Here is a 27,820-nt window from a genome sequence, read left to right on the forward strand (position 1 = left end):
TAGACATGCTTCTTTTAGAAAACAGTCCGCATGTGTTCGGTGAGTTAATATAATAATAGCATTCCTTTAATTCTCCATTCAGGGAGTACCTGTGCCTTGCTCTGGATCTCTCAGCAGGCAAAGTGAGAAACTTACTTGGCTTTGAATGTGCTCTTTTAGATGTGGGTCCCTCTGTGCCAGAATCAGGAGGTCGACTAGCTAACTGCAAGGCAGTTGAGTTGTTCCTGTTAGTGTTTTGGGTCTCAACATTTGTGACAGCTTCACTCTGTGGTTCGGTACTTGGCTTCGTGCCAGTCTTTCTTTTCTGCTTTTGGGACACAGAAGTACTTGAAGTCCAGGTAGGAGGCAAAGCAGAGGTAGTGGTAGAGGAGTCCTGACTTGAACAAGTTTCTGAACATTGTATCACATTGTCATTGGCAACTTTAAAACACTGGGCATTCTCTTCGTGTCCCACAGCTTGTTTGGACATGGACTGGGGCAGCGTCACACTGCAGCCTTGTATTTGAGCCCCATTAGTTTGAGAGCAGACGTTGCTGACCTTGGTGACCTTGTGTTGCCCATTATTGTTACAAACCTTATACCGGATCATTAGAATGATGATGAAAACCAGCACAGAGGCTACGATGATTCCACCAATAATAATAATCATGGTGCCTCCCAAAAACTGGGACTGCATGAAATGGCACCGCACATAATCGTCTTCCGTAGTAAACTGGATGCAACCCACGACTCTTGTGGCAGTGAGGGAAGTAATGCCATCATCATATATTGCCAAGACACATAAGTCATACATAGTTCCAGCAGCCAGGTTATTGACAAGAAAAGTTTTGCTCGTAGGAGGTATCATTCTGAGGGACAATGGAATTTGTGTTAATATTAAAAACAAAACAAAACAGATACACACACAATCATTATGACTTTAGTTCTGTTTCATTTTAGTACTCATTAAGATAAGCACGTTTATAACATATGAAATATGAGAAAATGATCTAATCTTATATTTACCCAGTTAAAATGGCTAAAAGTAATTGTTGGATTCTGCATCATATTAATGGTGCCTGCACTATGTCTTGACAAGCTTACTAATTACATTGCTTGGCAAAGCAGAATTCCTAATAAAAGCCACTGCTAAAAAAATCATTTATGACAAATTACTTTTGAAAGGCGTGACTGTGACATTATCTGACTACTAAACAAATCCATTTAGCACTTACAACACCTCTGTGACTAAAAGCCAATTTGAAGGAAGGGAAAACACTGACAATCACATTAGAACCCAGAATGGAAATGAAATTCAGAGTATTTCTTTTTCAAATCAGTTATAAGCTACTATGGAATGGTACCCATTAAATCTATCTTTAATAACTAAGATAATTACTAAGATTAAAGTACTTTATTTACAGATCTCAACCCTCTCTTATGTCTTCAACACTTGGTTCCCAGTATGCTTTTATCTATAAATGAGGTTGATGCGTAATATTATCCTAGAATCATGAACAGGGCAAAGCTGTTGACCAGAGCATAAATCCCTTATCCTCCCCATTGTGGGCCGATGAAATTACTTTCACAACATAGTTTGTAAAGTTTGATAAGAGTTTAAGACACCTCTGAATCCACTGTATCACTAAAGTCTTCTGTGGCTCCTATTCACTACCTTGTTCTACTCAGTAGCAACCATATATGACTAAGATTTAATTTGGAAAATAGGCTTGAAACTCTCTTTTTTCTCTGAAAGAGTTTTAGAAATTTCAAGACTTGGCAATGCTAATCTATTATATAACCTAAATAATGTGTTCTAAATGTACCAAGAAACTTTTAGGCTCGAGTATGTATTGTGGTTGAGATCACTACCATTTAGTGAGTGCATAAGAAATGCCAGGCATTACTAAGCACTTTATATGCATTATGATTTCATTTTTACAATGACTTATGAGGTAGGCATTATCACCATTTTACACATGACAAACATTAAGGTCAGGAATTCAAGCAATTTCCTCAGGGTCATAAGAGAATTTACTTGTCATGGAAGGATTAAAATCTTGGAATTTGGAAAATAGAAACTGACCTATTTTACAGAGCTAACGTTTAAAGTATATAGAATGTCTAGTACCTACAGGAAAGTAAGGGGTAGGGGTAGATGCTCATCTTTGACAACGGGTTAAATAATCCATAGCCTAAGTGAAAAGCTGAGTATGACAACAGCAAACTACTATATGCTAATATACACGCATCGCAGTCTACATCCCCATACATTTAGTGATGAGAGGAATATTAGAAACCATTTACTCTAATCTCTTCCTTTTAAAGATGAGAAAATTAAAACTCAGCCAAGTAGAACCTTGCCCAGCATCGGTCACATGGTTAGCTAGGTCAGTTTTGTTTTTTCCTACCAGCCCAAGCTTATTTTTAAAAAAAATTTCTCTCATTTCCATACATGAGCAAAAATCAAATTATCTTCAAGAATTCATCTGGATATATAAAATCTGATTTTACCTTATTTCAGAAAAGCTGAAAGGCAAAATATATATATTTGTATATATATATATACATATATATATATATATATATACACATATACACATGTATATTTCAAAGCCATGATTTTACATCATTTCCTAGGAGTAACAATAGTCTATCATGAGTAAAATTATATGGAGAGGTAAAAATGTATATTTCCAACTGAAAATTGGACAAGATGTGACTATAAATCAATGAGGCTGAACTTTAGAAAAACATACCAGAAATTCTTTAGTCAGATGCAAATTCTCCACAAATATCCTTACCCAGAGATTACATATTTAACTCCACTGATACTTTCACTGCTCAAAATACTTATAAACTTTCTCTTTGGAACTGTCTTAAGAACCAGTGTATATGAGACAACACACACACACACATAACTCAATCACTCAAAAAATCAGTCTCATTATTTTATAGTTACATCCTATTTTTGACCAAAAATGGCAATACCCATCTTGATCACCCACCTTATTCACAAGACTTGGCTCCAAATGGCTTTTGCTTGTTTCCAAAATTCAAATTCACCCTCAAAAGACGAAGATTTGCCACCACTGAGGATATTCAAAATAGTATGACGAAGGTTCTAAAGATAATTCCAAAAATGCTTTGAGCAATGGCAGCATTATTGGGATAATAGTATAGCCTCCCAATGTGACTTCCTTGAAGGAAAGAACACTCATGTGGATGTGTAAGTTCTGGTATGTTTTTGAATTTTTAAGATAAATCAATCTTGTTCTCTGATAGTCACATCTCTTAGATGAGGGGGAAAAAGTAAGTAAGCATAATATTAAATATAAATTTGAACTCTCTGAAAATAACAGCATTCAAAATATTTCTCCACATGTATTCACCTTTCACAAGCCTTACATTATATACTTTAAAAAGTGGAGTACTTTAATTACAACACAGAGTAGCACTGCTGATTGAAAAAAATCAGTAGTAGATTATCAAGTCCTACACTAAGAGGCACAGCAAGTACAAAAATTTGCTTAATTTTTCTTACCTGTAAACAAGGGTGTCATCATAAGTACCATTGTACTGGATTTGAAACATACGTATTCCCGGAATATTTCTTTGAAAATTAAATTTAAGCAGTGCCGTAGATGATGTTGCTTCTGCCACCACAATTTTATCTTGACTGATTTTAGTATCACCATTACTAGTGCTTGCATTAGAACCTGACTTAGTAGAAGTTGAGATATCTGAAGAACCAGGATCAGGCTCATGGATATGGTTCGTACTGTTTAGTAAGTGAGGGAGCTTAATTATATGAAGATCCACCATTTGTGTTGCTTCCCCAGCAGGATTGGAAGCAATGCAGGTAAAAGCTCCTGTATCCTTAATAGTTGTTATAAGAATGTCAAGTGTTCCATTATCATACACCAGAGATCTTGTTGCATTTGAAATAAGCTTCCCTTCAGGAGAAATCCAGTGAATTGCAGGTTCGGGGTCTCCCCTGGCTTTGCACCTCAGGGTTGCCCTCTGACCCTCCAGGACTCTCATCTCATGTGTATGACGAGTAATGAGAGGAGGCTCACACAAAAACTCTTCCTCAGGAATTGACCAAAAATAGCGGCCAGTTAAAAGTGCTGGGGAAGCACAGGTCTCCAGGTCATCTTCTCTGGACAGACGCCTCAACCACAGCAATTCACAGTTGCAATGCAAAGGGTTTCCACCAAAACTTAATGCAAAAGTAGATGGGCTTATGATTCCTGAGGTTGCTAGGACCTGAGCTCGCTGAAAGAGAGGGTCAGGTGGTAGCTTCTGTAATTTATTTGATGTTACATCTAGCCGAGTCATCTTGTGCAAGTGGGAGAAAGTCCCCTTAGGAATGTTATCAATCATATTGTGATCCAAACTGAGGGTATGCAAGCTAACCATCTTCTCAACAGCATCCCATGGTATTGTTTCTAAATTATTATAGGACAGATCCAGCTCCTCGAGGGCAAAGACATCATCAAATGCTGTAGAAGAAATTAAAGTCAGCTGATTGTTGTTCAGTATCAAATGATGGAGATTGGAAAGCCCACTGAACATATCATTTGTAATTTTAGTCAATCTGTTGCTATTCAAATGCAATGCCCTCAGATTCCGTAAGTCAGCAAAAGCATGAGGTGTAATAAAACTTATTGTATTCCTGGATAGAGTCAGGTCCACCAAGCTGGTCATATTGGCAAAATCTTTCCTTTTAATATTTGTAACAAAATTGTCTGCCAAACGCAGTTCCACAGTTCTTCTGTCAATGTTTGGTGGCACAAACAAAAGCCCTTTCTTGGCACAAAGGGTTGCAAGATTAGGAGACAAAATCTGACAGACACAACGCTTTGGACAGATCTGAGCTTTCACTGCTATGCCAATGAAAAACAGATAAAAAAGAAATTTTTCCATTGTAGATCAGTTTTAAGAGCCTGTAAGAGAAGACACAAAATATAGTGTTAGCATCCAGTCATTTGAGTGAAGTTCATATTCCTACTAAAATAATCTTTTTTATGCAAATTAGAATATAGAACCAATTTATTCACTTGCTTATTTAACCAAATATAAAATATTAACTCTGTATTGTCTGTGTAGTAGACCCTAGGATAAAAAAAAATATACCATTCATGACCTCATGAGATTTAAAATCAACTGGTGAAAACAAAGAAGTCAACAGATTATTATAATTCTGTCAATTAAGTGCTATTTTTGAAATATGTCCAGGGCACTCCCTGGGTTCACAAAAAAGAGACATTCAGCCCAGACTGGAGGGTGGGAGCTCAGGAAAATTTCCACTAAACCTCCAAAAGACATCTTGTAAATTCAAAAGCTTAGACATATTTAGAGATTTGCAAGTATTTCAATTTACTAGTCTGAGCATAAACAAAAAGAGATAATATTTGTATTTGTTAACCTTGTGGCAAGATACTTGAAAGTAATTAATTGTTAATTAAATTTTATTCATCTTTACGAACTATCTTGAAAATAGTACAACCTCCACATCCTAGCTGCAAATACAGGATCCTGTTCTCAAATATAAAAAAGGCTGAAAATTTACCACAAATGCTCTGAGCTCCTTAACTATTAGAATGTTTCATGTGATATAATGTGGATTTTTGAAGATAATTTATGGAAAGCAGTCATCAAAATACTTGACAGTGAGTCCAAGATGTCATATTCCATTTTCCTTTTCTGAAAAAAACTTAGTGCACTTGTATTTATTCAAATTTATTTTTTAAAAACTTGACAGTTTCATTTCTATCTTGATCTTAAGTATTTGCTCTTGAAAATAATCATCAAAAATAACAATACTGGGCTTCCCTGGTGGCGCAGTGGTTGAGAGTCCGCCTGCCGATACAGGGGACACAGGTTTGCGCCCTGGTCCGGGAGGATCCCACATGCCGCGGAGCGGCTGGGCCCGTTGAGCCACGGCCGCTGAGCTTGCGCGTCTGGAGCCTGTGCTCCACAACGGGAGAGGCCACAACGGTGAGAGGCCCGCGTACAGAAAAATAAATAAATAAATAACAATACTAACGCATACATGATTAAAATTCTCAAAAAGTACGTGTAATTTTAAACACCAAAAGGGAAAACAGCTGCAGAAAATCACTTAAATGTTTAATTGATGAAAATATGAAATACATAATTATTCTAGAAATGATGCACCTAGTTTTCTAAATAAAACCTATTCTTATAGGTTTGATTTATTTTATGCCTATTTTATGTCATATTAAATGTGGTTGTAATGAATATGAACTGTCATTCTCAGCAAATGAAATAGTCTTACTCTTCTGTTCATGACAGAATAACTAGTACTTAGCCTTTCAGTAATAAGCAAAATTTAAAAAAACAAACAAAAAAAGAAACTGTACAAAAATATGTAAAATGTCTGTTTCAGACATTGGAGAAAAGGAAGCAGAGAACTGTGTTCCTTGAAAAAGTGAATTAAAAAAAATGAACCCTATCATTGATCCCTAGAGACACTTTCCAAACCACATCACAAGGAGGGAAAACAAGGCAAAGCATGAAGAGTCTTATTCAATTGAAGAGAACTGAGATCGGAGTGCAGAGTCTCAGGTGGCTTGACTTTATGGGGCAAAGTACCAGAAATGAGAGAGTTATCAAAAGAACACCAGTAATCTCTGTACGTAGAGACAGAACAATAGATACTAACTATACTGAAACACTGATGGGGAAAAAAGTGAACAAAAACTCAGTGACTTGTGGAAAAATATTAAAAAGTCAAACATACATATAATTGGAGTATTAGAAGAAAGCTGTAATGTAGAAATATATCTGAAGAAATAAAGGCAACTTCTTTTTTTCAAATTTGTGATAAAAAACAACCCGAAAAATCCAAGCTGAAAACAAGAAAAACCCACAAAGACACAACACAATCAAATGGCAGATAACCAAAGAAAGAGGAAAAACAATTTTAAGAGCAGTCCCTAAAATAGGACACATTACAAAAAGATATGGTGAACAAAATAAAAATAAAAATAATGTCTGACTCCTCACTGATTTCTCTTTGGGAATAAAGCAAGATGGAAGACAATGAGAAATCTCTTTAAAGAGCTTCCAGAAAAAGAAAGGCCTGCCAAACTGGGTGGGGGTTTATATATTCATAAATTATGAAAGTAAAATAAAAACGTTTTGAGAGAAACAAACTGAAATTTTCATTACCAGAAGAACTTGAATCTTTATAGATGCATAAAAAGCAACAGAAATGGTATATCTGTGGGTAGGTATAAAATATTTCATTGTGTTTTAATATGTTTATAAATAGTACTCTGGTGTGGATATAAACAGTTACAAAAAACATTCACACCCTAACAATTAAATATGCTGGATAAGCTACAAATTATATATTTTTAAAAATAACAACATCATAATGCTGAAAATACAAATAAACTTAATGGAACTATATTCCACATAATGACAGTCCTTGATGAAAGAGAGGATATACAGAGGTGTCCCCCTTCTTCCCCCATCAACAGAAAAGTAAATAGAAGAACCCACCTGGCATAAATTGGGGTGAGGAGAAACCAGCCTAACTTTTAATAAACTTTTTAAAAAATATCTTATTGTTTTAGGGCAGTATTAGGTTTACAACAAAATTGAGAGGAAGGTACAGAGATTTCCCATATACCAACTACTCCCACACATGCAGAGCCTCCTCTATCATCTACACCCCTTACCAAAGTGGTACATTTGTTACAGCAGATGAATCTACTTTGGCGCATCATAATCACCTAACGTTCATAGCTTACATTAGGGTTCACTCTTGGTATTATACATTATATATGTCATTATATATGTCAATATATAATGACATATATTCACCATTTTGGAATCATACAGAGTATTTTCACTGCCCTAAAAATCCTCTGTGCTCTGCCTATTCATCTCTCCTCAGCCCTTCCCTGGCAATCACTGATCTTTTTACTGTCTCCATAGTTCTGTTTTTTCAAGAATGTCATAGAGCTGGAATCATACAGTATGTAGCTTTTTCAGATTGACTTCTTCCGTTTAATATGTTTTTAAGGTTCCTCCATGTCTTTTCAAGGCTTTGCAGCTCATTTCTTTTTAGCACAGAATAATGTTCCATTGTCTGGGTATACCACAGTTTATCTACTCACCTACTGAAGGACATCTTCGTTGTTCCCAAGTTTTGGCAATTATGAAAAAAGCTGCAATACACATCCATGTACAGGCTTTTGTGTGGACATGTATTTTTTACTCCTTTGGGTAAATACCAAGGAATGCAATTGCTGGATTGTATGGTAAAACATGTTTAGTTTTCTAAAAAACCATCAGAGTGGCTGCACCAGGAATGTGTGAGAGTTCCTGTTGTACCACTTCTTCTTCAGCACTTGGTGTCAGTGTTACAGATTTTGGTCATTCTAATAGATGTGTAGTAGCATTTCATTGTTTTAATTTGCATTTCCCTGGCGACATATGATGTGGGATATCTCTTCATATTTTATTTGCCATCTGCATATCTTTTTTTGGTGAGGTGTCTGTGAAGGTCTTTGACCCATTTTTAATCATTTTTTAAATTACTGAGTTTTAAGAGTTCTTTGTATATTTTGGATAACAATCCTTTATCAGATTTGTCTTTTGCAAATCTGTTGTATGTAAAAAAGCACCACCACACCTGAAGTCATCTAGGTTTTCTCTTATGTCATCTTCTAGGAATTTTACAGTATTGTATTATTGTGATTCAGTTCACCACAGTTTCAAATGCTTTGAGAGCATGGTTGGGAGTTTCCTATTCAGTAAGACATGGATTTTAGCACTAGAGTGGTTTTGGAGCTTTATAACTCTGTTTCCAGCTTTTTTCTGGTTGCCAAGGAGAACTCCTTGATCTTTAATTTCACCTCTGGATTTCTTTGCTTTGCACTCTAACTGAGCTATCCTACAAGCTTTTCTCATCTCTTCAGTGCCATGCCAGGCATTCTGTGTTTGAAAGTCAGAAATACCTCTATAGGAGGTAAGTGACTGAACTATCCTTTCTCTCTCTTCCCTCCCCTTCTCCCTCACCCTCTCCTCTCTCTCATAGCTAAAACCCCTGAGTGAATTTTCCTTTCTGTTCTTTTGCTTCTTATTCATTCTTCCAAACTTGAAAGTCTACATTGCCTGGAGGATTCATTTCAATTTTCCTTTCCTTCCTTAATTCTTCCTCATTTTTTTCCTTATCTGAAAATGCAAAGTACCTAGGAAATTGTCTCATAAAAATAGAGGGCAGAATGGTGGTTACCAGGGGCTGAGGGGTGGAGGAAGTGGGGAGATGTTGTTTGAGGGTACAAACCTGCAACTAGTAGATAAATAAGTCCTGGAGATCTAATGCACAATGTAGTGATTACAGACAACCATACTGTACTATAAACAACAAAGTTGCTAAGAGACTAGATCTTAATTATTCCCACTGCAAAAAAGAAATGAGAAGTACGTGACACGATAGGAGTGTTAGCTAATGCTACAGTGGCAATCATATTGCTATATCTAAATGTATCAAGTCAACACATTTTTACACTTTAAACTTACAGTGTTATATGACAATTATATCTCAATTAAAAAATATTTTGGGGCTTCCCTGGTGGCGCAGTAGTTGGGAGTCCGCCTGCCGATGCAGGGCACATGGGTTCGTGCCCCGATCCGGGAGGATCCCACATGCCGCGGAGCGGCTGGGCCCGTGAGCCATGGCCGCTGAGCCTGCGCGTCTGGAGCCTGTGCTCCGCAACGGGAGAGGCCACAACACTGAGAGGCCCGCGTACCGCAAAAAAAAAAAAAAAAAATTTTGAAGTCCTAGCCTCAAATACTCGTGAATGTGAGCCTATTTGTTAGGTTTTTTGCAGATTATCAAGTTAAAGTGAGGTGATTCATGTAGACCCTAACCCAATATGATTGTGTCCTTATAAACAGAGAAAATTTGGACATAAAGACAGTCATGCACAGAAGGAAGACAATGTGAAGCACAGTAAGAACATCATCTACAATCCAAACAACTCTGAAGGCTGCTAGAATCTAAGAGAAAGGAATAGAACAGATTTTCCCTCACAGCCTTTAAAAGGAACCAAGCATGACAGACACCTTGATTTCAGACTTCTAGCTTCCACAATTGTGGGACAGTAAATTTCTGTTAAAGTTTGTGGTACTTTGTTATGGCAGCCCTAGCAAACTAATACAACATTCAAAACCATTTCCTGTAACAGAAGAATTTTGGATATAAAACAATACATACTGTAAACTTCCAAGTACACCTGACCCTTGAAACAACACAGGGGTTAAGGGCACTGACCCTTTGCATAGTCAAAAATTTGTGTATAACTTATACTTGGCCTTCTGTATCTGCAGTTCCTCTACATCTGTGGTTCTGCATCCTCGGATTCAACCAACTGTGAACTGTGTAGTACTGTAGTAAGTATTTATTGAAAAAAAAACTGTGTATAAGTGGACCCGCACAGTTCAAACACTTGTTGTTCAAGGGTCAACTGTATACATGTATTTAGAACAGGCAAAGCTAATGCATAGTGATAGAAATCAAATCTACTGATTGTGGTTGCCTGGTTGGAGGATGGTAGATTGACTGGGGAAGAGTACAAAAAGATTGGGGAGGCGGGTCATGGAAATATTCTATATCTTATTTGTAATAGTAGTATACATTCATCAGAATTCATTGGCTATACACTTGAAATTCGTGCATTTTATTTATGGCAAGTTTTCCACAACAGAGTTGGTTAAGCTTAAAAGAGGAAATATGGGTTTTCTATTATATTTCCAAACATTGGTTTCAAAGGAAGAAGAATTTATAAAATGACAAGTTATTGGTAGTTAATCAGAACTTAGTCATAAATATTTTAGAAATACATATTTTCTTAGCTCTATCATGTATCTTCAAAGATGTGTTTCCGTTCCAAGCCAAATTATGCACCCTATTTCATAATCTGATTTACTCCCTCAGGTAACATACACACTGCCTGATGTAATATCATCTCACTGCTGATAAGGTGATTTACTAAGTAGCAATAGGTTTAGAATAAAATGTGCACCACTTTCTTAACTCTGTGTTTATTTTTTAGGTGAGACCTGTAAGTAATAACAGAATCATATGAATTGTGATCCATGAGCATTCCCATGTTATCTTAGGACAAGGTGGAAATTTCAAAGTTTGTAAAAAATAGGAGATAGGAATCACATAAAGAAGCAGAGTTTCACTTCCTACAAGTTCAAAAACTAATTCTTGACATATTTTTTAGATTAATATAATCCCACTTGAAGAAAATGAACGTGACTGGAAGAGTGGAGTATTTGTCAGTTTTGCTGGAATTCATAATTTAAACATTTATAAAGACCATTGGATGGACCTAGAGACTGTCATACAGATTGAAGTAAGTCAGAAAGAGAAAAACAGATATCGTATATTAATGCATATATGTGGAATCTAGAAAAATGGTACAGATGAACCAGTTTGCAAGGCAGAAATAGAGACACAGATGTAGAGAACTAACATATGGACACCAAGGGAGGAAAGGGGGGGATGGGATGATTGGGAGATTGGGATTGACATATATACATTAATATGTATAAAACAGATAACTAATAAGAACCTGCTGTATAAAAAATTAAATTAAATTAAAAAAAACATAAGGACCATCAAACACAGTATCCTCATTTTTCTTTTGTGTATACATATATATACATATACACACACATATGTATACATATTCCTTTTTAGATTCTTTTCCATTATAGGTTATTACAAGATATTGAGTATAGACACTATCCTCATTCTTATCTAGTTAAGTGAAACTCTTTCAAAACATTATTCGTCTGTTGCTTTATCTAAATAGTTAAATGCAAACAACAAAGATCTCTTTTTAATAATAATATTTGAGGGGGGCTGTAACTCAGTAAATAGTCATACAGTTACAGCTCTTTAGATAATATTTACACACCTCTATATTATATGTTCTCTCAATTTAGTTCCTCTCAGACACAAAGTGACACATTTACAAAGTGTCTATCACACACAAACTGGAAAATCATTTTCCAGTACTGCATCCTTCTTTCAGCCCATGGCTATTACATAACATACGCTCAAGAGAATCAGTATTTATTTGGCAACAATAACAGGATATAAAAGCAAATTTAGATCTTACATCCAACTGAGAATATAATCTATTCTCTGCAGAAACCAGTATGGTACCAATTTATATGTTGAGTTAAAGGAAAGCTATCTGGCTCCTCAGGAGCTGCCTTGCCATCTTTCAGCAGAGCTCTACCAATTCAATTAGTGCCCCTCTGCCCAGGCTAATGCCTGGGAACAGATGCTGATGCCTGCTGACACTGATGAGTTGTTTTAGGATGTGTCAAAATGGTTACATTATGGCAAATGATATTTCACAATGTAGTTTAGATAATGAAACACATTTGGTACTCATTTCAAATATTTTAGGTTTTCCCCCTAATTTTTATTCTAGAAGGACTATAAATGATAATATTATAATTCCATTCTCTGCTAAAACATGTACTGAAGATGTTGCAACTGAACCTGTTAAATTCAGGCCTAAAAATATGACAAATATAACCTAGAACAATAATCCTTTGGTCTTTGATTATAATATTTGCTAGAAAAATTCCTAAGCACATTGAACATAATAAATTTTTAAGATTCACTCACATATCCATTCACTCATTTTTTTTTCATTTTTTAAATTAAGTTCAGCAAGATTTATTTAGCTTCTGTACCATCTACAAGGTGCTTTGCTAGAATCTAACAAGCTTAGAAGGCTGGGATCTGATTAGATAAACACATTCACAATTAGTATAATAAAAGGCAGACTGTAAAATATTTTTATTTACCATACATTTTGATATTTATATTTACACAATTCAAATGGGTCTGTGAGTTAAAAAAGCATCCTATAATTTTTGTTCTCAACATGTATATGTATACATATATGTATTTTTAACTCATCATGGCATATGTGTATATAAACACTTATTATTTACAGTAATGGACAAGAGGCCAGTTACTTAGACAAACCAAATTAAAAAAAAATAATAGTTACCATTCACAGAGCACAGGTAAACATGAAGGAAGTAATGGTCTTTTTATTTTATAGATGAGGAAACAAGATTGAGATGCTAATAAATGATAATTAAACCAGATTACTAAATGGAATGTTTGCCATGCTCTATTTATCTAGTAGATGTGCAAATATTTCATTACTTCTCTGCTTTTAAAATTAAGGTGAATGCTACATAGAGAAATGTTTTATTTCTTTTATAAAATTTTTTAATATTAATTTTGTTAGCTTACATTAGAAAGCTAAAATGGACTTGTTATGCAATGTACTTATCATACCAAATCTCATTTAATCCTTGCACAACTCCATATAAAGCAGTTATCTTTATTCCCATTTTATATGATGAAATAAAATTTAAGAAACTTAAGTAATCCCCTCAAGGTCATACAGAAAGTAAACAAAAAGGTAGCTTTAAGATGGACATACATTTACTTCTAAAACCCATACTCCTTCTAGGATAAAATGATGTTTATTTATATTACTTATATTGTGTTTTCCAGATTATGCAGCACTTGGACATAAAGGGTTATTAATTCCAACAGTGATTCCTAAAGTTCTTCAAGCGACTTACTCACTTTTTTTCCTGGTCTCTTTCATAATCAAATTACATTTAAAAGGTGCTGGCAGATTACTATGGTGGAGACTTAAGAGCATATTGGATGACAACCCAAATGACACATTTAACCATTCATTTTTCTTTGGTGCGTTCAGATATGACTGAAGTTACCCAAATACTTAAGTCCATAATGCTAAGTATTCTTTTAAGAATATAAATTCTACATCAGAAAGGAGAGTGACTTCTGTGTATAATGAGGTCTCAGTATTCTCCCAGTGAAGTGGGTTGAGTTGTCCCTTTTCTTGCCCATTTAGGAGTCTGCCTGCAGAGACTCTATAATGTCACTGACTGTCCATGAATCCTGAGAGTAAATACTACCAGTAACTCTGAAGGAGAATGTATTCTCCCTTGCAGACAAGCCTGGGGAGAGAAAGCAGCCTAGAACAGGCCAGTGCTAAGAGGCTGTGAAGGTTTACAAAAATGCCAGAACAGCAGTAGTTTAGAGTTGAGTAAGTTGGCATAGGTGACAAGTGGTTTCCTAAAATGAACTGATTGTAAGCATTCCTTATGGATGTTCAGATATAACTGGGAAGTATTTGGGAAGGGGAAGGGGGGATGTGTGTATAAAAATGCAAAATAATTTATATTTAAAACTTGCACTAATTAAGACAGTAGTGCCTATAAGGGACAGGTACAGGTATAATTTATCTGGGAAGTGGATAGTTATTTGTTTCACAGAAAATTTGATAATCTACTTTGTGTGTGAACGGTGAGTACCCCAAGGCATGGATTTTAAAGGGGCAATGAAACAAAGGATATATACCCAGGAGTGGTATTGCTGGGTCATATGGTAGCTCTATTTTCAGTTTTTTGAGAAACCTCCATACTATTATCCACAGTGGCTACACCAATTTACATTCCCACCAACAGTGTAAGAGGGTTCTCTTTTCTCCACAACCTCACCAACATTTGTTATTTGTGTTCTTTTTGGTGATAGTCATACTGACCATTGTGAGGCCGTTTTGATTTGCATTTCTCTGATCATTAATGATGCTGAGCATCTTTCCATGTGCCTGTTGGCCATCTGTATGTCCTTCTTGGAAAAATGTCTATTCAGGTCTTCTGCCCATTTTTAATAGGGTTGGTTGTTTTTTTGATGTTGAGTTGTATGAGCTGTTTATATATTTTGGGTATTAAACTCTTATCAGTCATTTCACTTGCAAATTATTTTCTCCCATTCAGTAGGTTGCCTTTTTGTTTTGTAGATAGTTTCCTTTGCTGTGCAAAAGCTTTTAAGTTTAATTAGGAAAACACTAATTCGAAAAGATACATGCACCCCCAATGTTCATAGCAGCATTATTTACAATTGCCAAGATATGGAAGCAACCTAAGTGTCCATCAAAAGACGAATGGATAAAGAAGATGTGATATATATATATATATATATATATATATACACACACACACACACACAATAGAATACTACTCAGACATACAAAAGAATGAAATTTTGCAATTTGCAACAACAAAGATGGACTTGGGGTGGGTATTATGCTAAGTGCAATAAGTCAGACAGAGAAAGACAAATACTGCATGATATCACTTATATGTGGAATCTAAAAATAAAACAAACTAGTGAATGTAACAATAAAGAAGTAGACTGACAGGTAGAGAGAACACACTAGTGGTTACCAGTAGGGAGAGGGGAGGGGCAATAGAAGGCTATGGGATTAAGAGGTACAAACTATCAATATTATGTATAAAATAAATAAGCTACAAGGATGTGTTATACAGCACAGGGAATATAGACAGTATTTTGGAGTAACTAAAAATGGAATATAAACTTTAAAATTGTGAATCACTATGTTGTACACCTGTAACTTATGTAATATTGTACATGAACTATACTTCAATTTAAAAAATAGAAAAAATAACAAGGGATATCCAAATTCCATGTTTGACAAAATAAAAGTTCTCTGTGTGGAACAGAAGAGAGGAGAGATGACTGATGGAAGCACACAAAAGGAGAAGAGTATGTAAAACGGTGAAAGGCATGTGGCTTTCAGATAAGGAAGTTCTCAGATAAAGAGTATCTTGTTAGCTGGGGTATCACATTGCTGCTCTCTATCAACTTCAAAGCTGAAGAAGTGTGCTTCCCCCCGTATCAATGCCTTGTGGAAAACATCAGGGTAAAAATGTTCCACATCTGACTTGGTACTGAATGATGAGAAAACTGAACCTCAGTGAAGGTCTGAAAACATTACTCTTTGAAGACTCCAATCTGAATTTAATATGCTCGTTTCTCTTTCTGTTGCATCTTATTGCAGGTAATCAGGTTTCAATGGACACAGGGGAGAAAGGTCTAGGATATAGAATATTATCACAAATGTGAAATGCAATGAAATCAACTATCCTGTCATTGCAGAGTTGTAGATGACCTCTGTTTTCTTCCAATTTCCAAGAATACGGCAGCTCCCTTCTCAGAATTCACCTTGCTTTTATGACAACTTGAAAGAACATCAAGAGGGTTATAATACAAATTCGAATGCCATTTGTGCTTCAAATCTAGTAAATGATTTAGTGCTTTATCTATTCTTCTTTGGAATTCTGAAAGGTGACTCTCTGAGTCTTTGAGATGTCATGCTATCCATTATGTTTCAGTTTGCCGATGGTGTTTAACATTTCATGTAACTAGTCTCTGTGGTTATATTGGTGCTATTGTGCTGTTGCCATAGCAATTAAAGAGGCACAGTTGTGGAGCAATGCAGACAGAACGATCAGCACAGAGATGCTGTTTGACACAATTCAGGCCTCTAGAAATCTGGATAATTCTTCAGGAAAAAAATATGGTTTAGACTTTGTCTTGATATTATTGTGGGCATTGAGGCAGCCAAGTTATCACCAATGGAAAATCTAGTTGAAAAGCTGAAAAAAATGGGAGAGGAAAGAAAGGCATACACATACAGAGGAAGTAATGCATTTACTGAGGGTTTATATACTAAATATGTGTGTGGGTGGAAACTTCCGGCAGTACTCCTACAGAAATGTTTTGACAAACTGACACCATATGGAAGCTTTCATGTCTCTAAAAGCATTATGTGTTTTCTCACTCTCTCTCTCTCCTCCCCCTTTCTCATTCTTTCTTCTCTATTCCTCCCTCCCTCCCTCCCATCTCTCTCAAACACACCCACCCTACTCAGTCTTTTTGGATTCTCCTATTTTTTGTATTAACATTGTTTGGCCCTTTACAACATAATGATCATTTCAATTTGATGTTATGCATATTTTAAACAGTAATATAATAATATTACTACATAAAAAGTCCATGCCCAGTTACATTAAAAAAATTATAAATATAGCAGATAACTGAGTAAAGGATACAAAGAGATGATTCACAGAAGCCTGGACCTTTCCTGCTGTCTTTCTATATTGAACTGCCAACGTGTCCTTAATCTTTAAAAAATCTCAAAATTGACATGTCTACAACTGAACTCCTAATTTTCTCTCTCAAATCTGCTTTGCTCCTACTATAGTACTTTGCATTGGCATCCCATCTCACTTGGAGAAAATGCTCAGGTTTTTATACTGGACACCAATTCCTACATGGTGTGGTTACTATTGCTTCTCTGATTTCAGAACTACTATGGCCCTTGTTCATTTAACTCTTACCAGATTGGCCACTTTGCTCTTTCTTAAACACACTGGCCAAACTTTTGCTCAAGACTTTGCATTCTCTTTCCCTTTTTTCTGGATCTCACCATCTATCTTTAAGAGTATGTGTAGTTTCAACCATCAATTCCTTCCAGTCTTAAATGTCACCTTCAGAGTGGGACCATCCTATTTAAATTATAAGCCCTCTTTCTTAAATCCCTACTTTATTTTCCTCCATAACAATGACCATCATCTCACCATCTATACATTTTGCTTATCTTTGTCTATTTTGTGACTCACCAAATAAAATGCAAGTTCTATGAGGGCAGAGATTTTTCTCTTTGGTTCACCATTGTATCCTCAACACCTAGGGGAAGGGTTGGCATAAAATGGGCTCTCAATAAATATTGGGTGAAGGAATAATTTGGAAATCCAGCTATTTAGCAAGTGTCTGAGAAAATTTTCAAAGTTTTTAGTAATTGAAATGTGAACAAAAATACTGTTTTGTAAAACAATTATGGTTTTTTAAATTATAATATCAGTGCTGGTGAGTATACAATGAAGAGATATTCTCACACATTGTTAGAGGCGGTAGACATTTAGAATTTTATGCCGTCTAAAATGAAAAAGGTCCTGGAGGCTAGGGAAATAGATAAAATATAGAATGGAAGAATAAGGGAAAAGTCCAGTATTGGCAGGCTTTGACAAGGGAGAGAACTGATTAATTCAGCAGCCTTGAATTATGAGGGAAATGATGAATTAGGAGCATTATAGGATGTTTTATTGTATTTGGGGCCATGCAGTCTCCTCTAATACTCCCAAAGAAAATCTTAAGTAAAATTTGCATGATCTGTAAATGCTTCTGCATTTGGGGCTTGTGTTACCTATGCTACCCTTGCTAGCCCATGCCTGAAGACAAGCGTAAGAATCAAATTTATTCACCTAACATATATGTAAACTATTTAACAAAACCACTGGCTTATGATAGCTGTTTCATGAGTAGAAGCAGCAGCAGCAGTCATCATGGCAGCAGCATAGCAAGCGATAACAACAATAATAATATTGAAAAGCCTATCATCAACTTTATGGCAAATTATAATACATCAGTTCAGTTACTTTTTAATCAAGCCATTAAATGTTTATTTTAAGAATCACAAAGAAGTAGAATTTAGACAGGTGTGTAGAGAAAAAACAGGATAAGCAATCATATATATATATACACACACACGCGCACACACACACACATACATATACATCCAAGTCTGTATGGCTATCTGTACATGTATATGCACATGTGTAAGTACTAGTTCCCCTTTCAATATCCATTCTTCCCTTCTTTAGTAACAGAATCCCAATTTTCCCTGGTATATTGTTTCCCAGAATGAACAGTTTATTTTCCAGCTTCTTTTGCAGGGAAATATAATCATGTGAGTCACTTATTTCCCATGAGGTATAAGTTAAAATGTTGACAAGAACTTCAGAGAAGGTACCTTAAAAGGAAATGACTGAAATGAGATGTACCCTTACTTGTCCTTCTTCTGAACTACAATTTTAATAGGATGCCTGGAACTCTAGCAGCCAACTTAGACATTGAGGTGACCTTGAAGATGGGAGTCAGGAGTCAGGATGATGGAAGAAGACTTCTTGATTATCATGGCATTGCTCTACCAGCCCTGGGTTACCTTCTAGCACGTTTAAACTACTGTTTTGAAAAGTCTCTTCTACTCACAGCTAAACTAATCTCAACTGGTTACAGTATAATTTTAAAAACATTAAAGCACCAGGTATAAATATTCTAAAAATGCCTAGAAAGAAACATACATTCAAGTCTATATATCTATAGATGTTTCAAATATTTTAAAACATTGTATGTAGTAAGTACATATTTCCTGTAAAATAACAGTTAAAATAACTTGGATTATTTTAATATTAATTCATATGTGTTAGCAATGAGTCATATAATGATAAAAATTGTCTATTAAATTGAGAGATTTTTGACAGGTATTGCTCTGGGCTATAACAAACCCCACAGAATTACTAAAAACAAATATTTTATGATGATCAAAGTGAGTAAACACATTTAGTACACATCTGCCATATATCAGTGGGTAGATACTGTTTATTCAATCCCTGAGGCACTGCTTGATAGTAAGTTAGTTATGAAAGTTCATTAATTATTTCAAGCTAACCAAAGAAAATTTTATAAAAATTAGGCATTGGGTCAACTACAGATATTCTCTGACTATGAGAATGTAATGTAAAAATAGATTTCTGTCTTGGTCATTGACTAAATGTTTGTAGTAAGTGCTAGTATTGGCTTACTTCCTCAATCTTGGCTTGAGTAAGAGTGGATAGGGTGACATTAACTAAAATATAGAACACAGGAAAGAAAAATGGTTGGGATGTGATGCGAGATAATGAGTTTGGTTTAAGATAATCTATCTATAATCTATATCTATAATCTATATCTATAATAATCTATATCTATAATCTAATCTATAATCTATATAATCTATAATCTATATCTATAATCTATATCTATAATAATCTATATCTATAATCTAATCTATAATCTAATCTATAATCTATATAATCTATAATCTATATCTATAATAATCTATATCTATAATCTATATCTATAATCTAATCTATAATCTATATAATCTATAATCTATGAGTTTGGTTTAAGATAATCTATTCTGTTTAAATCCAGGCTGGATATATTTTGAAATGAACAAGATATTGGTATTTAAATCTGTGAGCATGCAATCTCTGAAGATAGAGATCTCTTATGATAGATATGGCTGGTTTGCAGACAATGGAAATGAATTATTTTAAATTTCTTGATAGCATGCTATCGTCTACATTTGGGAGCATCTATCCACTGTTATTTTATTATTTTACAAAATAATGACTATTTTTTGTTTCATGATTATTTTCATGTGTTACCTGCCAAAGATTTTGACACAGCATTTTTTTAAATGAGATGACTCTAGTGTCTAATATTTGCCTTTAGCATTTTGAAAACTGAGCTAGACGCCAAGTAGTTATTTAATAATGTGCCTACCCTTCATTTTTTCCGGTTTCTAAGGACCACTGGTTTATAGCTGAGAAAACTGAGGCCCAAATATTGTTCAGATATGATTAGAGTTTTTGAACCCTTAAAAACTATGAATGCAGAACATAAATATATTCCAATAATCTAGTGTTCAAGTGAATTATAATATACTTCATGTGTGAATGTAATACAGTCATGAAACATCTTTACAATAGATCGTTAAAAATAACAGGAAAATATGTTACAATATGTGCTAGGTAGAATTCTAAGATGTTCTCTTTATTAGCTCTCCTAGGCGCATGAACTCCTGTTTAATCCTACCACTGAGTGCAGTTAAAACTTGCAACTTGCTTCTAACCAACAGAATGAGGCAAAGGTAAAGGGACTTTCCATATATTAATTATTTGCCTTAAAGTTAATAAAAAGAAGAATTATTCTGGGAACATGACCTATCATGTGAGCCCTTTAAAAGAAGGTCCAAGCTTTCCTTGAAGTTAGATGCCTCAAGTCGAAGAGACTGTCTATCCATTGCTGGCTTTGAAGAAGTAAACTGTCAAGATTCTACAGCAGTGAGGAAATGCATTTTACCAACAACCTGAGGGCACCTGGAAGTGGTTCTTCCCTAGTTAAGCCTCCAGATGAAAACTCAACACAGCCAACAATTTTCCTGTAGCCTTATGAGACCTTAAACAGAGGATCCAGCCAAGATGTGCCTAGATTAACCTATGGAATCTCTGAGATAATAAATGTGTACTGTTTTAAACCACCAACTTTAAGGTAACATCACAGCAATAGAAAATTAATACAAAGTATTTAGATTAAAGAGTGGGAGGAGACCTTCAAGATGGCGGAGGAGGAAGTCATGGAGATCACCTTCCTCCCCACAAATACATCAGAAATACATCTACACGTGCAACAACTCCTACAGAACACCTACTGAACGCTGGCAGAAGACCTCATACCTCCCAAAAGGCAAGAAACTCCCCATGTACCTGGGTAGGGCAAAAGAAAAAACAGAGACAAAAGAATAGGGATGGGACCTGCACCAGTGCGAGGGAGCTGTGAAGGAGGAAAGGTTTCCACACACTAGAAGCCCTTTCGCGGGCAGAGACTGCGGGTGACAGAGGGGGGAAGCTTTGGAGCCACGGAGAGCACAGCAACAGGGGTGCGGTGGGCAAAGCGGAAAGATTCCCGCACTGAGGATCCGTGCGGGCCGGCACTCACCAGTTCGAGAGGCTTGTCTGCTCACCCGCCAGGGCGGGTGGGGGCTGGGGCTGAGGCTCGGGCTTCGGTCGGATCCCAGGGAGAGGACTGGTGGCGTGAACACAGCCTGAAGGGGGCTAGCGCGCCACAGCTAGCCGGGAGGGAGTCCGGGGAAAAGTCTAAGAGGCAAGAGACCATTGTTTCGGGGTGCACGAAGAGAGGGGATTCAGAGCACCACCTAAAGGAGCTCCAGAGACGGGCATGAGATGCTAAGGCAGCTGTTGCAGCCACCAAGACGCCTGGTGCAAGCACAGGTCACTATCTACACCTCCCCTCCCAGAAACCTGTGCAGCCCTCCACTGCCAGGGTCCCGTGATCCAGGGACAACTTCCCCAGGAGAACACACGGTGTGCCTCAGGCTGGTACAACGTCATGCCGGCCTCTGCCGCTGCAGCCTCTGCCACCGAAGCCTCACCCGGCATCCGTACCCCTCCCTCCCCCCGGCCTGAGTGAGCAAGAACCCCTATGCAGCTGCTCCTTTAATGCCGTCCTGTCTGGGCAGGAACAGACGCCCTCAGGCGACCTACAAGTAGAGGCCAGGCCAATCCAAAGCCGAACTCCAGAAACTGTGCGAACAAAGAAGAGAAAGGGAATCTCTCCCAGCAGCCTCAGGAGCAGCGGATTAAACCTCCACAATCAACTTGATGTACCCTGCATCTGTGGAATACCTGAATAGACAACGAATCATCCCAAAATTGAGGCGGTGGACTTTGTGAGCAACTGTAGACTTGGGGTTTGCTAAGTATGTGACTGACTGGTTTCTGGTTTTATGTTTTTCTTAGTTTAGTATTGAGTTTATTATCATTGGTAGATTTGTTTATTGATTTGGTTGTTCTCTTCCTTATATAAATAGATAGATAGATAGATAGATAGATAGATATAGTATTTTTCTCTTTCTCTTTTTGTGAGTGTGTAGGTGTATGCTTCTTTGTGTGACTTTGTATAGCTTTGCTTTCACCATTTGTCCTAGGGCTCTGTCAGGTTTTTTTTTTTTAGGTTTTTTTTTTAATATAGTTTTTAGAGCTTATTATCATTGGTGGATTTGTTTTTTGGTTTGGCTGTTCTCTCTTTCTTTTTTATTTTTTTATTACTCTTTAATTTTTTTATTTTTAATAATTACCTTTATTTTTTATTTTAATAAGTTTATTTCTTTTTATTTCCTTCCTTTCTTTCTTTCTCTCTCTTGCTCTTTCTTTCTTTCCTTCCTCCCTCCCTCCCTTCTTCCTTCCTTCCTTCCTTCCTTCCTTCCTTCTTTCTTTCTTTCCTTTCCTTTCCTTTCCTTCCCTTTCCTTCCTTTCTTTCCTGCCTTTCCTTCTGAGCTGTGCGGCTGACAGGGTCTTGGTGCTATGGCTGGGTGTCAGGCCTGTGCCTCTGAGGTGGGAGAGCCAAGTTCAGGACATTGGTCCACCAGAGACCTACCCGCTCCACGTAATATCAAACAGCAAAAGCTCTCCCAGAGATCTCCATCTCAACGCTAAGACCCAGCTCTACTCAACAACCAGCAAGCTACAGTGCTGGACAACCTATGCCAAACAACTAGCAAGAGATGAACACAACACCACCCATTAGCAGACAGGCTGCCTAAAATCATAATAAGGTCACAGACACCCCAAAACACACCACTGGCTATGGTCCTGCCCATCAGAAAGACAAGATGAAGCTTCATCCACCAGACACAGGCACCTGTCTCCTCCACCACGAAGCCTACACAACCCCCTGAACCAACCTTAGCCACTGGGGGAAGACACCAAAAACAATGGGAAGTACAAACCTGTAGCCTGTGAAAGAAGACCCCAAACACAGTAAGTTAAGCAAAATGAGAAGACAGAGAAACACGCAGCAGATGAAGGAGCAAGGTAAAAACCCAGCAGACCAAACAATTGAAGAGAAAATAAGGAGTCTACCTGAAAAAGAATTCAGAGTAATGATAGTAAAGATGATCCAAAATCGTGGAAATAGAATGCAGAAAATACAAGAAACATTTAACAAGGACCTAGAAGAACTAAAGAGCAAAAAAACCAATGATGAACAACACAATAAATGAAATTAAAAATTCTCTAGAGGGAGTCAATAGCAGAATAACTGAGGCAGAAGAATGGATAAGTGACCTGGAAGATAAAATAGTGGAAATAACTACTGCACAGAAGAATAAAGAAAAAAGAATGAAAAGAATTGAGGACAGTCTTAGAGACCTCTGGGACAACATTAAATGCACCAACATTTGAATTATAGGGGTCCCAGAAAAAGAAGAGAAAAAGAAAGTGTCTGAAAATGTATTTGAAGAGTTTATAGTTAAAAACTTCCCTAATATGGGAAAGGAAATAGTTAATCAAGTCCAGGAAGCACAGAGAGTCCCATACAGGATAAACCCAAAGAGAAACATGCTAAGACACATATTAATCAAACTATCAAAAATTAAATACAAAGAAAAAATACTAAAAGCAGCAAGGGAAAAGCAACAAATAACAAACAGGGAATCCCCATAAGGTGAACAGCTGATATTTCAGGAGAAACTCTGCAAGCCAGAAGGGAGTGGCAAGACATATTTAAAGTGATGAAAGGGAAAAACCTACAATGAAGATTACTCTACCCAGCAAGGATCTCATTCAGATTTGATAGAGAAATTAAAACCTGTACAGAACAAGCAAAATCTAAGAGAATTCAGCACCACCAAACCAGCTTTAAAACAAATGCTAAAGGAACTTTTCTAGGCAGGAAACACAAGAGAAGGAAAAGACCTACAAAAACAAACCAAAACAATAGAGAAAATGGGAATAGGAACATACATATCGATAATTACCTCAAATGTAAATGGATTAAATGCTCCCACCAAAAGACATAGACTGGCTGAATGGATACAAAAAACAAGACCATATATATACTGTCCACAAGAGACCCACTTCAGACCTAGGGACACATACAGACTGAAAGTGAGGGGATGGAAAAAGATATTCCATGCAAAGGGAAATCAAAAGAAAGCTGGAGTAGCAATTCTCATATCAGACAAAATAGACTTTAAAATAAAGACTATAAAAATAGACAAAGAACGACACTACATAATGATCACGGGATCAATCCAGAAGAAGATACAACAATTGTAAATATTTATGCATCCAACATAGGAGCAACTCAATATAAAAGGCAAATGCTAACAGCCATAAAAGGGGAAATCAACAGAAACACAATCATAGTAGGGGACTTTAACACCACACTTTCACCAATGGACAGATCATCCAAAATGAACATAAATAAGGAAACACAAGCTTTAAATGATACATTAAACAAGATGGACTTAATTGATATTTACAGGACATTCCATCCAAAAACAACAGAATACACTTTCTTCTCAAGTGCTCATGGAACATTCTCGAGGATAGATCATATCTTGGGTCCCAAATCAAAGCTTGGTAAATTTAAGAAAATTGAAATCATATCAAGTATCTTTTCCAACCACAATGCTGTGAGACTAGATATCAATTACAGGAAAAAACCTGTAAAAAATACAAACACATGGAGGCTAAACAATACACTGCTAAATTACCAAGAGATCACTGAAGAAATCAAAGAAGAAATAAAAAAATACCTAGAAACAAATGACAATGAAAACACGATGACCCAAAACCTATGGGATGCATCATAAGCAGTTCTAAGAGGGAAATTTATAGCAATACAACCCTACCTCAAAAACCAAGAAACATCTTAAATAAACAAGCTAACCTTACACCTAAAGCAATTAGAGAAAAAACAAAAAAAACCCAAAGTCAGCAGAACAAAAGAAATCATAAAGATCAGATCAGAAATATGAAAAAGAAATGAAGGAAACAATAGCAAAGATCAATGAAGCTAAAAGCTGTTTCTTTGAGAATATAAACAAAATTGATAAACCATTAGCCAGATGCATCAAGGAAAAAAGGGTGAAGACTTAAATCGATAGATTTAGAAATGAAAAAGAAGTAACAACAGACAATGCAGAAATACAAAGGATCATGAGAGATTACTGCAAGCACTATATGCCAATAAAATGGACAACCTGGAAGAAATCGACAAATTCTTAGATAAGCACAACCTTCTGAGACTGAACCAGGAGAAACAGAAAATATAAACTCACCAATCACAAGCACTGATATTGAAACTGTGCTTAAAAATATTCCAAGAGGGCTTCCCTGGTGGCACAGTGGTTGAGAGTCCGCCTGCCGATGCAGGGGACATGGGTTTGTGCCCCGGTCCGGGAGGGTCCCGCGTGCCGTGGAGCGGCTGGGCCCATGGGCCGTGGCCACTGGGCCTGCACGTTCAGAGCCTGTGCTCTGTGGCGGGGGGGCGGGGGGGGCGCAGCAGTGAGAGGCCTACGTACTGCAAAAAAAAAAATATTCCAAGAAACAAAAGGCCAGGACCAGATGGCTTCACAGGTGAATTCTATCAAACATTTAGAGAACAGCTAACACCTATCCTTCTCAAACTCTTCCAAAATATAGCAGAGCGAGGAACACTCCCAAACTCATTCTACGAGGCCAGCATCACCCTGATACCAAAAACAGACAAAAATGTCACAAAGGGCTTCCCTGGTGGCGCAGTGGTTGACAGTCCGCCTGCCGATGCAGGGGACATGGGTTCATGCCCCAGTCCGGGAAGATCCCACATGCCCCGGAGAGATTGGGCCTGTGAGCCACGGCCGCTGAGCCTGCACGTCCGGAGCCTGTGCTCCGCAACAGGAGAGGCCACAACAGTGAGAGGCCCGCGTACCGCAAAAAGAAAGATGTCACAAAGAAAGAAAATGACAGGCCAATATCACTGATGAACATAGATGCAAAAATCCTCAACAAAATACTAGCAAACAGAATCCAACAGCACATTAAAAGGATCATAAACCATGATCAAGTGGGGTTTATTCCAGGAATGCAAGGATTCTTCAATATATGCAAATCAATCAATGTGATACACCATATTAACAAATTGAAGGAGAAAAACCATATGATCATCTCAATAGATGCAAAGAAAGCTTTTGACAAAATTCAACACCGATTTATGATAAAATCCCTCCAGAAAGTAGGCATAGAGGGAACTTTCCTCAAGATAATAAAGGCCATATGTGACAAACTCACAGCCAACATCGTCCTCAACGGTGAAAAACTGAAACCATTTCCACTAAGATCAGGAACAAGACAAGGTTGCCCACTCTAACCACTATTATTCAACATAGTTTTGGAAGTTTTAGCCACAGCAATCAGAGAAGAAAAGGAAATAAAAGGAATCCAAATCGGAAAAGAAGAAGTAAAGCTGTCACTATTTGCAGATGACATGATACTATACAAAGAGAGTCCTAAAGATGCTACCAGAAAACTACTAGAGCTAATCAATGAATTTGGTAAAGTAGCAGGATACAAAATTAATGCACAGAAATCTCTGGCATTCCTCTACACCAATGATGAAAAATCTGAAAGTGAAATTAAGAAAACACTCACATTATCATTGCAAGAAAAAGAATAAAATATCTAGGAATAAACCTACCTAAGGAGACAAAAGACCTGTATGCAGAAAATTATAAGATACTGAAGAAAGAAATTAAAGATGATACAAATAGATGGAGAGATATACCATGTTCTTGGATTGGAAGAATCAACATTGTGAAAATGACTCTACTACCCAAAGCAATCTACAGATTCAATGCAATCCCTATCAAACTACCACTGGCATTCTTCACAGAATTAGAAAAAAAAAAATCACAATTAGTATGGAATCACAAAACACCCCAATAGCCAAAGCAATCTTGAGAACGAAAAATGGAGCTGGTGGAATCAGGCTCCCTGACTTCAAACTGTACTACAAAGCTACAGTAATCAGGACAGTATAGTACTGGCACAAAAACAGAAATATAGATCAATGGAACAGGACAGAAAGCCCAGAGATAAACCCACGCACATATGGTCACCTTATCTTTGATAAAGGAGGCAAGAATATACAGTGGAGAAAAGACAGCCTCTTCAATAAGTCATGCTGGGAAAACTGGACAGGTACATGTAAAAGTATGAGATTAGAACACTCCCTAACACCATACACAAAAGTAAGCTCAAAATGGATTAAAGACCTAAGCGTAAGGCCAGAAACTATCAAACTCTTAGAGGAAAACATAGGCAGAACACTCTATGACATAAATCACAGCAAGATCCTTTTGGACTTACCTCCTAGAGAAATGGAAATAAAAACAAA

The 27,820-nt window shown here is 36.7% G+C and overlaps 1 protein-coding gene across 4 annotated transcripts in view; it reads right to left on the bottom strand.

Annotated features, from left to right (window-relative positions):
- The window catches only part of LRFN5 (leucine rich repeat and fibronectin type III domain containing 5), a 257,343-nt gene that overhangs the window by 11,156 nt on the left and 218,367 nt on the right, over positions 1–27,820 (bottom strand). For all 4 annotated transcript variants that reach the window (XM_067737132.1, XM_067737130.1, XM_067737129.1 and 1 more), the window contains 2 exons: positions 3,524–4,928; positions 136–848 (listed from right to left, as the gene is read on the bottom strand). In XM_067737132.1, coding sequence (XP_067593233.1) covers positions 136–848; positions 3,524–4,908 — 2,098 coding nt within the window. In that variant the 5' untranslated portion in view covers positions 4,909–4,928. The remainder of the gene's footprint in view (positions 1–135; positions 849–3,523; positions 4,929–27,820) is intronic.

The sequence above is a fragment of the Pseudorca crassidens genome, chromosome 1 (genome assembly GCF_039906515.1).
Source record: "Pseudorca crassidens isolate mPseCra1 chromosome 1, mPseCra1.hap1, whole genome shotgun sequence".
Taxonomy (NCBI): domain Eukaryota; kingdom Metazoa; phylum Chordata; class Mammalia; order Artiodactyla; family Delphinidae; genus Pseudorca; species Pseudorca crassidens.